The following is a 13109-nucleotide window of genomic DNA, read 5'->3' on the forward strand; positions in this document are numbered from 1 at the left end:
CTGAATCCTAGGGTAGATGTTGGGAGAATAGAATCTTCTGAACTTCCTATGAATTGATTCTCAGTTCCTCAGTATTTCCAGCCTCATTCATCCTCCTGCACACATTGGGGGAGTTGGCACTTTTCTGAACAAAATATGTGGAATGTTTTAGGAACCAGTGGTCTTTGAGGATGTGGCTGTGGACTTTACCCAGGAGGAGTGGGCTTTGCTAGATCTCGCTCAGAGAAACCTCTACAGAGATGTGATGCTGGAAAACTTCCGGAACCTGGCCTCATTAGGTAAGGGTGGCAACATTCCTTCATTTAGTCGTTTAGAAAACAGTTTTATCTTACTAATTGACTTTGTTCTAGGATTTGGGTTGAGGAATTGGAATAAATTGGTAAATAAGACAGACATGGTCACTGACCCCAAGGAACTTACAGTCTAGTGGGTTCACCATGAAAATAAACAATAACAATGCATATTGTTGAAATATTCTACCAGTATAAAACAGCAACAGAAAAAGAATCAGTGGAAATCTCCTTATCCATTCTGACACTGGCACTGAATGCAGACTTTTCATTTCATCCAGTGTTATAAAGATGCTGTTGGTCTTATTTTTCTTCATTCAGTCATTCTTTCATTCATTAAGCATTTTTTTTGAGGGTGAACTCTATATCAAACCCTTTTGAATGTATACTATAAAAAACAAGATGTGACTGTATTCAAAATGCTTAGGTGTAATGGGCAAGAAGATAAATATGAAATTAAGATTAAAAAAGAAAGAAAATAAACATGTATTGAACTGACTTTCTCTTTTTCTTGTGGTTGGAAGCCTCAAGGCTTATTAAGTGTAGAAATTGTGGGCACAGACTTCGGGGGTCACTTTGGGGCACAGGGAGAAAATTGGTGGTTTGGGACCTTTTGAGAATTTTACAGCGTTAGTGCTCTGTACCCAGAGACCACCAGTTAAGCAAGTTGGGTTTGTTACTTTGAGCAGTGAGGGAGAACACATGCCATGGGGAGCCATGGCATGTCTCAGAAAGAAGGTGTTAGAAAGTAAATATTATAGGATTTGTGTACTTAGGTTGAATGACTTGGGGGTAGGTCTGTGGAAGCAGGCTGTATTGGTTTCCTAGGCCTTCCATAACAAAGCACCACAAACTGGGTGGCCAAGAACAACAGAACCTTATTCTTTTAAATTTCTGGAGGTTGGAAGTCTGAAATCAGAGTGTCATGACCCTTCCAAAGGCTCAGGAAAAATCTCTCCTTGTCCCCTTCCTAGCTGTTGGTGGTTGCCAGCAATCCTTGGCTTGCAGCTGCATCACTCTGATCTCTGCCTCCATCTTCACATGGCCTTCGTCCTCTGTCTCTAAGTCTTTCTGTCCTTGTAAGGACGCCAGTCATTGCATTTAGGGCCTACCCTAATCCGGTATAACTTACCTTAACTTGATTATATCTGCAAAGACCCTATTTCCAAATAAAGTAACATTCTGAAATTCTGGGAGGACAGGGATTTTTTTCTCAGTACACTTTATTTTTCTTAGAGCAGTTTTTAGGTTCACAGCAAAATTGAGTAACAGGTACAGATAGATATTCCCCATATACCCCCTGTCCCCATACACTCACAGCCTTCCTACCAGAGTGGTATATTTGTAACAGTTGATGAACCTACACTGACACATCATTATCACCTTAAGTCCAGAGTTTATATTAGTGTTCACTTTTGGTGTTGTACATTTTAAGGTTTGGACAAATATATAATGACATATCCACCATTATATTATCATAAAGTAGCTTTACTACCCTTAAAAATTCTGTATCCCCTTCACCCCAATTTATCTCTCCTTCCCCACAACTCCTGGCAACAACTGATCTTTTTACTGTCTCCATAGTTTTGCCTTTTCCAGAATGTCAAGTAGTTGGAATCACACAGTATATATATATATAACCTCTTCAGACTGGCTTCTTTCACTTAGTAATATGCATTTAAGGTTTTTCCACCTCTTTTCATGGCTGGATAGCTCATTTCTTTTTAGTGCTGATTAATATTTTATTGTCTGGATGTACCACAGCCTGTTTATCCATTCACCCACTGAAGAACATTTTGATTGCTTCCAAGTTTTGGCAATTGAATAAAACTGCTCTAAACATCCACATGCAGGTTTTTGTGTAGACATGTTGTTAACTCCTTTGGGTAAATTCTAGGGAGTGCAATTGCCTGTCTGTATGGTTAAGAGTATGTTTGGTTTTGTAAGAAACTGCCAAACTGTATTCCAAAGTGACTGTACCATTTTGCATTCCCACCAGCTCCACATTCTCAAAATTCTTTGTTGTCAGTGTTCCGGATTTTGGCCATTCTTATAGGTGTATAGTGGTATCTCATTGTTTTGATTTGCATCTTCCTGATGACATATGATGTGGAACATCTTTTCATATGCTTATTTGCCATCTGTGTATCTTCCTTGATGAGGTGTCTGTTAAGGTTTTTGGCCCATTTTTTAAATCGGGTTGTTTATTTTCTTTATTTTTGAGTTTTAAGAATTCTGTGTATGTTTTGGATAACACTTCTTTATCAGATATGTCTTTTTCAGATAATTTCTTCCAGTCTGTGGCTTTTTATTCTCTTGGCAGTTTTTTCTCAGAGCAAAAGTTTTTAATTTTAATGAAGTCCAACTTGTCAATTCTTTCTCTCATGAATTGTGTCTTTCAGGTCATTATCTGTTGACCTTAAAAATAAGATAGTTATTTTACCAACAAAAATGGTTTATTTGGGCATAGCAGAGGAATTGCAATTTAGGACAAGAAAGCTATAACAAAAGCCATAGGCAAGTCCAAAAAACAAGGGAGAAGAACATAATTTTATAGAGAAAAAGGAGGAATTTTGGAGAGGTTGTTTTGGATGAAAGTCTATTGGAGAAAAATGAGAATTCAGGGTGATGATGGTTTCATATTGGCTTAGTTGCTGGGGTAGTTGATTTCTTATAGGGGATGCAATGTACATCTTTTCCTGTCAGGATTATAACTGGTGATTCTTGATGATTCTTTTTTTTTTTTTTTTTTTTTTGTGGTACACGGGCCTCTCACTGTTGTGGCCTCTCCTGTTGCGGAGCACAGGCTCCGGACGCGCAGGCTCAGCAGCCATGGCTCACGGGCATAGCCGCTCCACAGCATGTGGGATCTTCCCAGACCGGGGCACGAACCCGTGTCCCCTGCATTGGCAGGTGGACTCTCAACCACTGCGCCACCAGGGAAGCCCTGATGATTCTTTTGTTGGAGTCTGTAATCGACAATTCTTCCTGTAATTTGTTTTTTTATAAATTTATTTATTTTTGGCTGCATTGAGTCTTTCTTGCTGCACGTGGGCTTTCTCTAGTTGCAGTGAGTGGGGACTACTCTTCATTGCAGTGCATGGGTTTCTCATTTTGGTGGCTTCTTGTTGTGGAGCATGGGCTCTAGGCACATGGACTTCAGTAGTTGTGGCACGTGGGCTCAGTAGTTGTGGTTTGTGGGCTCTAGAGCACAGGCTTAGTAGTTGTGGCACACCGACTTAGTTGCTCCGTGGCAAGTGGGATCTTCCTGGACCAGGGCTCGAACTGGTGACCCCTGCATTGGCAGGCGGATTCTTAACCACTGCGCCACCAGGGAAGCCCTCTTCCTATAATTGATGTCCTGTGGAACTGCATGAAAGCTTCTCCTTCCAGCCTCTCAACTCCATTTTAGTGAAGTTTCCCCTGATTAATTTTCACCTATCTAACAAGTCATCGCCAAATCTTAGGTCACCTACATTTTTTTCTATGTTATCTTCTAAGAGTTCTATAGTTTTATGTTTTACATTTAGATCTGTGATCTATTTTGAACTAAGTTTTTACTCCCTATTGATGGGGCCCCAACTTTTCCTGAAGCTTTGGATGCCTCCCCCTGTATTTTGAGTTAATTTTTGCAAGAGTGTAAGGTCAAGATTCTTTTTTTTTTTTAATGTATGTTGATGTCTAGTAGTTATTTTAGCACTGTTTGTTGGAAAGACTATATTTTTCTCCATTGTATTGCCTTTGCACCTTTGTCAAAGATAAGTTGACTATATTTATATTGACTTATTTATGGACTGTATTCTGTTCCATTGATCTGTTTGGACATGAATTTTTTTTATATTATGCTGTCATTTATTTATTTTTATTGGAGTAGAGTTGCTTTACAATGTTGTGTTAGTTTCTGCTGTACAGCAAAGTGAGTCAGTTATACGTATACATATTTCCACTCTTTTTTAGATTTCCTTCCTATTTAGGTCACCACAGATCATTGAGTAGAGTTCCCTGTGCTGTACAGTAGGTTCTCATTAGTTGTCTATTTTATACATAGTAATGTATATATGGACATGAATTTTTTAGGGGCACCATTCAACCCAGTCCCTAGGTGTTCACTTTAGATTGGATGCTGACAGAAATCTGGATGCAGGGGAAATTCTATTAGTATTTTGTGGATGGCACAGTGACATTTTTTGTCTGTCCCTAGGCTAAATTATGAAGTAGCCTTATTTTGTTTCATCTTATCATGGTCTCAGAGTAACCTTCTCTGAGATTGGTATTCTGAGATTATTTATCTTCAACAGGAGAACAGTATGTCCTGCCTGTGAATATTGGCCCAGTTTCTAATAATACTGAGGTTTAGGTGTGAATGTCAGATCAGTTCTAGACATCACACCACCCCCTCCCACCTTAAAAAAATAAATTCAACATTTTGTTGCAATTAAGCTCCTACTTGCTTTAGAGTAACGGGAGAGCAAAGTTTTTGCCCTGTCTCGTGGAAATGTTTATGGTTCCTCATTGTTTTCCCTCATGATATACCTTTCCACATGAACAGGGTATCCACTACACACACCCTATCTGATCTCCCAGTGGAAACAAGAGGAGGACCTGGAGATAGCAGAGAGAGGACCCACCCAGGGGGAGCATCAGGAAGGCAAGAATCCTTGGGAGAAACTGACTTGGTTGGGGGATATTACATTTGGAAAAATCAAATAAAAGCAAAGTGAAACTTTGCCATGTCTGAGGAAGCTGATCTTCCACAGATACCTTCGATTACTATTTTGACTTTTCATCAGTCCTTGTTCTTGGGAAAGCCCATATTTCCTCTTTGTAATGTAGTATTCGGTCATGTGCATTTTACCCAGTTCCTTTTTGTTTTGCTCCCCTAGGAATACCCTATTTATGTTACCATCAGTCTCAATCTTTGTGGGATTATTTCTTAATTGCTTTGCCATTTTGACCCTGTGCTTATTGGGAAAGTCCTGAACCAGCCACACTGCCAAAAGTCCTTCTTTCATGATGCCTTTACTTTTTTGTTTCAGGTTTTGAGACTCAACTTAAAACTAATGAATTAGTCGCCGCACAAGATATTTATGGAGAAAAAATATCCAGTGAACAGAATGTAGTAAGATTCAAAAGGAGTGCTTCCTCGTTGTCCATTTTACACAAAAGCTGGGAATACCATGGTTTTGATTATCAGAACAAAAACCATGAGAGACATTTGAGGTGAGTGCTATTCATATGAGAAAGAGTAGTGTCTCAGGAGAGAATCTTAAAATGTCACGAAATTAAAAAAACATGTATATAAAACTTGGTCAAAAATTGTGATTTCATATGGAATTTTCATAAGATATTTTTTCCACAAATGAGACTGAGCTCTTCCATGTTTGACACATAATTCATTTGTAAGCAACCATCAGAAAAACCCCATAAGCCAAAAACTCAGTGATAATATTGGCTATCGTAGAGCCCTCTGTGAGAACTTTCAGCTTATCATTGGACAGGGAAGGAAACAGATGTAGTCACTGAAAATGGTAAAAATTTACTTGCTGCTAATAATGTGATTTTTATTTTTTAAAAGAAGTCACATGGTGGAGAACATCTATGAACATAACGAAGAAAATCAGTGTAGACAAACTTTCAGCCATATCTCAAATCTTAATATACTCAAGAGAACTACTGAAGTAAAAGCCTTTGAATGCCAAGAGTGTAAAAAGGCCTTCACAGATCATTTATCCCTTAAGAATCACATAAGGTCTCACACTGGAAGCAAACCCTATCAGTGTAAGGAATGTGGGAAAGCTTTCCATTTTTTTGCTTGTTTTAAGAAGCATATGAAAACTCCCACTGAAGAGAAACCCTATGAATGTAAGGAATGTACCAAAGCCTTCAGTTGTTCTTCATTCTTTAGGGCGCATATGAAGATTCACACAGGAAAGACAAACTATGAATGCAAGGAATGTGGGAAAACCTTTAGCTGTTCTTCATCCCTTACAGAGCACAAAAGAATTCACAGTGGAGATAAGCCTTATGAATGTAAGGAGTGTGGGAAAGCCTTTAGTTGTTCCTCCTCACTCTCCAAACACAAAAGAATTCACAGTGGAGATAAGCCATATGAGTGTAAGGAGTGTGGGAAGGCCTTCAGTTCCTCTTCTCACCTTATAATACATATAAGAATCCATACTGGAGAGAAGCCTTATGAATGTAAAGAGTGTGGGAAAGCCTTCAGTGAGTCCTCAAAGCTCACCGTACATGTCAGAACACATACGGGAGAGAAACCCTATAAATGTAAGGAATGCGGGAAAGCCTACAATTGTCCATCCTCCTTAAGTATCCATATGAGAAAACACACTGGGGAGAAACCCTATGAATGTCTGGAATGTGGAAAAGCCTTCTATCTTCCCACTTCCCTGAATACACATGTGAAAAATCAAAGTAGAGAGAAACCCTACGAATGTAAGGAATGTGGAAAAGCCTTCAGTTGTCCCTCGTCCTTTAGAGCACATGTGAGAGATCACACTGGAAAGGTGCAGTACGAATGTAAGGAATGTGGGAAGGCCTTTAGTCGTTCCTCATCCCTCACCGAACACTTAAGAACTCACAGTGGAGAGAAGCCTTATGAATGTAAGGAATGTGGGAAAGCCTTTATTAGTTCCTCCCACCTTACGGTACATACAAGAACTCACACTGGAGAGAAACCTTATGAATGTAAGAAATGTGGAAAAGCCTTCATTTACCCCTCAGCCCTTAGGATCCACATGAGAACGCACACTGGGGAGAAACCCTATGAATGTAAGGAGTGTGGGAAAGCCTTTCGCCATTCTTCATACCTTACTGTCCACACAAGGATGCACACTGGAGAGAAACCCTTTGAATGTCTGGAATGTGGGAAAGCATTCAGTTGTCCTTCATCCTTTCGAAGACACGTAAGAAGCCACACTGGTGAGAAGCCCTATGAATGTAAGGAGTGTGGGAAAGCTTTTGTTTGTCCCGCTTACTTTCGAAGACATTTGAAAACTCACACTAGAGGAAACATATAAAGTAAGGAATAAGGAAATGTCTGCAAGGCTTTTTCAGATCTTAGCACGCAAGGTCTCACACTGTGGAGACACCCTGTGAATGTAGGAAACTGTCGCTCATCGTTTTGAAGACTTGAGAACTCACAACTAAGAGGAACCCTGTGTATGTAAATCATGTAACACCTTCATGAACGTCACTTACTGTGTTCTAAGAAAATTCATACTAGAAGCAAAGATTGGTGCCTCATCCTTAAAGTGGACTACTGCTGGCTTGTTGATTTCCAGTTTTAATTTTCTGATGAATGTTTAAGGTGATAAATTTCCCCTAATACCATTCAGCTGTAGCTGCATATGTTTTATGAGGTGCTTTTGTTTTGGTTTGGATGTAAATGTTATTTCCATTACAGAGTTTTTTGGACCCATCGGGGAGTTGAAGTGTATTTTTTTGTATGCAGGCATGAGTGGTCTTTTTTTATTATTATTATTAGTTTCTAATTTACTCTCATTGTTCTCTAAGTATGCAGTCATTGTGGTTATCAACACTTCGGTATTTGTAATTTCTTTTGTAAATGGTAATTTCATTTTGATCTAGTATGGCAGAAACTGGAAATTGCCTACCCAATATTCCCCCACCCCCCCCTTTTTTTTTTTTTTTTGGCAGTACGCGGGCCTCTCACTGTTGTGGCCTCTCCCGTTGCAGAGCACAGGCTCTGGACACGCAGGCCCAGCAGCCATGGCTCACGGGCCCAGCCACTGCGCGACATGTGGGATCTTCCTGGACTGGGGCACGAACCCATGTCCCCTGCATCGGCAGGCGGACTCTCAACCACTGCACCACCAGGGAAGCCCTACTTGTCCTTTTTTAATGTATGTGTATCTCTGTCTATATCTAGTTACATACATATACGTAAAATATGTTATAATACACGTAAATTATGTGTATTTTATATATGTGTGTGTGTGTGTATTGCAGATAACTTTTCCCAGTCTCTGACATGTCTTCATGCTTTTCATTTTTGTAAACTATAAAGGGAATTTATTGGTTTGATTACTGAAAAATCCTTGGGTATAAGTAACTTCAGAGGTGGCTGGGTCCTGGAGCTAAAAAGATGTTATCTGGATGAGTTCTGTTTCCATGTCTTGTCTGTGCATCATTCTGCATTAGCTATTCTTCCTTGTGGGCTCTTTTTCTTCACAGTGGCCCTCAGAAGATCCAGGCTGCTTTCTTTCTGGGTTGAAGTCTCAGGGAGAAGAGAGTGATTGTCTTTCTGAACAATTCCAATATGATTATTACAGTTAAATCTGATTGGCTCACTTGCCAACTGTGATCGAATCACTGTGGCCAGAGGAATATAATTCTCTGGTTTGTTTAGGACTGGCTCCCATACTCATCCAGAAAAAGAGAGTGGAGTCAGTCCTAACTGAATCATAGGGTCCTGGCAATTGTGATGTATATGGCGAAGGGAAGGAGGCAGCAGGGGCAGGTAGGGTGTAGAAATAGAGGCAATAATAACATCAGCTAGCACAATATGCTCATTCTGGTCTTAGCAATGGTAGGGAACTATGAAGTCTGGGAACTCTCAGCCAAGGCTAAGTAGTTCTAGAAATCCTTTCAGAAAGGTTTGATTCCATCTGTTACCATCTCTTTAGATTGCTAAGATGGTTTCTCAATCTTTACTTGGCTTTTCAGTATTTTTGGATATCCGGTAGCAAGAGCCTTCCAACTTTTTTATTCATCAGGATTGTCTTCCTTCTCTGTTCCTGATTTGATTCTATATTAATTTTAGATCTTACCAATTTTCACAAATCTTCTGGGACTTTGCTTGGGATTGCATTGACTTTAGAGAATAACCTGAATAAAATTGACATCTTTACAATACTGAGTCTTCTAATTGATGAACATAGTATAATTATCCATTTATCTAGGTCGTCTTTAATTCCTCTTAACAGTGTTTTGTAGTTTTAATTGTAGAGGTCTTGAAGTAACTTTAATTTATTTCTAGGTATGAGATATGTTTTCCTTTGTAAATATTTTTATTTATTTTTCGATTTTGGGGGCTAGCACATAGGATTGCAATTTCTTTTTGTACATTGATCTTTTATCCATGATATTTATAAATTCAATTATTTATTCAAATAGTTTATGAATTATTTTGGATTTTCTGTGTATACAATCCTGTCAGTGCCAATAAAAGAAAGTCTTACTTGATTTCTAAACTTTACCTTTTATTTTTCTTGCCTCATTGCTTTATAGTGATAAATAGAAATGGTAAAAATGAACATCTTTGCCCTGTTCCTGATGTTAGGGGAAAGTATTCTATATTTTACCATTAAGTATAATAATAGTTGTAAGTTTTTCATAGATAACTTTTTTAAATGAAAGGAATTCTATTCCTCGATTATCAAAAGAGTTTTTTTAATCATCAATGATATTGAATTTTATCTAGTGCCTTTTCTGTCTATGTCAGAGTCTTTAAAAACTCCTTTGGTCTCAATGTGGTGAATTACTACATTCCTTGATTTTCAAATGGTAAAACAAGATGTATTCCTGGAATAAACTATACTTGGAAATGGTATATATATTAGCTTATTAGCCTTTTCATTTTGCTAGATTCAAAATGCTATTTAAAAAAAATTATTTCTGTGTCTGTGTTAATGAGGCTTGTCTTGTAATTTCTTTTATGTTAATATACTTGTATGCTTTGTATCAGGTTTACACTGCTTCATAAAAGAAGTTGGAAATTGTTTTGAAAAACTTTATATGAAATTTAAACTATCTACTATCTATTTTTTATGTGTTTGGAAAAATTCACCTGGGAATCTAGTTTTGGGTTTTCTTCATAGGAAGCTTTTGTAAGATAGTTTCACTCATGAATTACACCAAACATAAATAGACAAAAGGTTATTTAATTTTTTTATTTGTTTTTGTGTTAGTTTTGCTAAATTGTATCTGTCCATTCCATAACTTTCCAAATTTGTTGGCATAAAGTTATTCATAATATCCTATAATTTCTTTTTAATGTCTGAAAGCTGTAATTATATCCCCTTTTTCATTCCTGATCTTGGTAGTTTATGTGGTCCCTTTTTCTTCATCTTGGTAGGGATTTTGATATGTTAATTATTTTTGAAGAACCAACTCTCAGTTTATTATGCTTCTAATTCTTTAATTTTTGGTCTTATTCCTTCTACTGAATTTGGGTTTAATTTTCTCTTATTTCCCTAGCTATTTGTGATAGTCACTTGTATCAGTGCCTGCCTTCTACTGTGTCCAATTTGCTTATATAACCATCCAATCAGAATATTCTACTATTAGCATTATCAGTTGAAATGCATTTGAGATATATGCAGAGGATCACCTTTATGTGCCTGTTATCATAAGGCCGTATGGTTTCCTTGTTGGAATGGAAAGAAAACTGGACTGGAATCAAGGCACCTGATTTCTAGTCTTCACTTCTCAACTTTACCTCTGTGACCTTTGAAAAAAGTCATTTAAGCTTTCTGGTCCTTGTGTGTGTGTGTGTGTGTGTGTGTGTGTGTGTGTTAAAGTCTTTATTATGTAATAATTACAAGTTCATATTTTTGTAAAAAAAAATGTATATGGAAGTCCCATGTATTCATCACCCAGTTTCCTCCAGTGGAAATCCACAGAACTTATTCAGATTTCACCAATTTTAAATGTGTGTGTGTGTGTGTGTGTGTGTGTGTGTGTGTGTTTGCAGTTTTAGCACTTGTGTAGATTAATGGAACAACTAACCTGTTTTACCCTTATAAATGACATCCATAGCTCCTCAGTAAAGTAAAATTTATGACTAGTCCTGGATTCCTTCTTTTAAAGTGACTGACACTTCATAATGACTCAAACATTTGTTGAATAAATACATTTACCTGTGCTTTCTGCTAATAAGGTATATAGGACACAGTGTTCTGATCAGATCTATCCTGCAATTCATCATACACATTGTTTTATGAAATATGATAAGATGTGGCACATATATACAATGGAATATTACTCAGCCATAAAAAGAAACGAAATTGAGCTATTTGTAATGAGGTGGATAGACCTAGAGTCTGTCATACACAGTGAAGTAAGTCAGAAAGAAAAAGACAAATACCGTATGCTAACACATATATATGGAATTTAAGAAAAAAGGGATGTCATGAAGAACCTAGGGCTAAGGCAGGAATGGAGACGCAGACCTCCTAGAGAACGGACTTGGGGTTATGGGGAGGGGGAAGGGTGAGCAGTGACGGGGCGAGGGGGAGTCATGGACATGTACACACTAACAAACATAGTAAGGTGGGTGGCTAGTGGGAAGCAGCCGCATGGCACAGGGATATTGGCTCGGTGCTTTGTGACAGCCTGGAGGGGTAGGATGGGGAGGGTGGGAGGGAGGGAGACACAAGAGGGAAGAGATGTGGGAGCATATGTGTATGTATAACTGATTCACTTTGTTGTAGGGCAGAAACTAACACACCATTGTAAAGCAATTATACCCCAATAAAGATGTTAAAAAAAAAAAAAAGAATTCTAAACCCAGCACTTCCCTCTGTGAGGCCAGATTATCCAGAGAAGCTCTAAATTACCTGCTTTTCTGTTACCTTTCTCAATCATAAAATATATTTTAAGGCTAATATATTTTTTAAAAATCTGGAAGGTGTTAAAAAATAGACAAGGGACAAGAAACAGTTTTTGTGTTTAGGACAGATATATTATCAACACTAGCCATAAATTAATCAAAGCCATTCAGTAGCATCAAAGGTGCACATAGGAAGTGCTACTGCAGTGGCTGCGGTGGGACCACATCCTTTCTGTGGGATCAGAAACACTTCCTTTTCTGTCCCAAGTTTTTAGACCATGGAGGAGTTTAGAATACAGATTTAGAGAGGGCTTTGAAGAGAAGGGACTTATTTGGTTTTATGATATCATAAAAGTAAGAGAAAATAATATTTAACATTTCATGAGTTTCACTCTGTATCATTCACTATCTTAATATTTAAGATATTTCTATATATTAACGTATTTGATCATCACAAAAGCCTTATGAGGCAGATACTTATCCACCTAACACACCATAGTGAAATAGCAGAAATGAGCTCAAATAATTGGCCAGCGTTGTATATTTAGTACATAGGGGAACTATGCCTGAATCCAGAAACCATGGTTTTTATTACTATACTATACTGCCTCCAGAGATCAAAGAATTCTGAAGAACCAGTTAGGACAATCAGGCTTGTGTGTGGTTGGACAGGGAACTATTAGGGTAAGCTGTGGCTGAGAGCATTTTCATATAACCTTCACTTAGCATCTTCTGGGCAAGCACCAGATATCTTTTCAACCATCCACAGCATATGGGCTCCTTATATTATGGAAGGAGTGTGATTACAAGGGAAGGAAAGAATTCAGTCAATAAAGTATGAGACCAACATTGCTTTATCTTTGCGTGAAAACATATGGCTTGTTGTTAGCATTACATAAATATTAGTTTGATTCAACTGAACTAGTTAAGGTTTATTGAGCTCTGTGTCAGGCACTGTTTGAAGGACTTTACAGCTCTAATGCATTTTCTCTTCACACACACAAAACACTTTGAGATAGATTCTGTCATTATCCACATTTCACAGATGGGGAAACTGAGGCAGAGAAACTAAGGAGTTTGCCCAAGGTCACACAACTGGCAGCTAAAATCCGCCTGGCCTCAGAATTCACAGGTGTAACCACCATGTGTTACTACAGTTGACCCTTGAACAATGCTGCAGTTAGGGGCACCAACATGGAGCAGTAGAAAATCCATGTATTACTACAGTT

General features: G+C 38.1%; 2 protein-coding genes across 24 annotated transcripts in view; one reads left to right on the plus strand and one right to left on the minus strand.

Moving 5' to 3' along the window:
- The window catches only part of LOC115865168 (zinc finger protein 177-like), a 133486-nt gene that overhangs the window by 91591 nt on the left and 28786 nt on the right, over nucleotides 1–13109 (minus strand). The window lies entirely within an intron of this gene.
- LOC115865167 (zinc finger protein 558) overlaps nucleotides 1–13109 on the plus strand; it is a 67998-nt gene that overhangs the window by 7244 nt on the left and 47645 nt on the right. For 3 of the 5 annotated variants that reach the window (XM_060297162.1, XM_030879592.2, XM_060297163.2), the window contains 4 exons: nucleotides 152–278; nucleotides 4840–4938; nucleotides 5327–5510; nucleotides 5866–9525. In XM_060297162.1, the coding sequence (XP_060153145.1) occupies nucleotides 152–278; nucleotides 4840–4938; nucleotides 5327–5510; nucleotides 5866–7324 (1869 nt within the window). In that variant the 3' untranslated portion in view covers nucleotides 7325–9525. Of the gene's footprint in view, nucleotides 1–151; nucleotides 279–4839; nucleotides 4939–5326; nucleotides 5511–5865; nucleotides 9526–13109 lie in introns of those variants that run through there. The other 2 variants (XM_070045324.1, XM_030879591.2) reach the window with 2 other exon arrangements.

Source organism: Globicephala melas, chromosome 3, assembly GCF_963455315.2.
Source record: "Globicephala melas chromosome 3, mGloMel1.2, whole genome shotgun sequence".
Lineage (NCBI taxonomy): Eukaryota > Metazoa > Chordata > Mammalia > Artiodactyla > Delphinidae > Globicephala > Globicephala melas.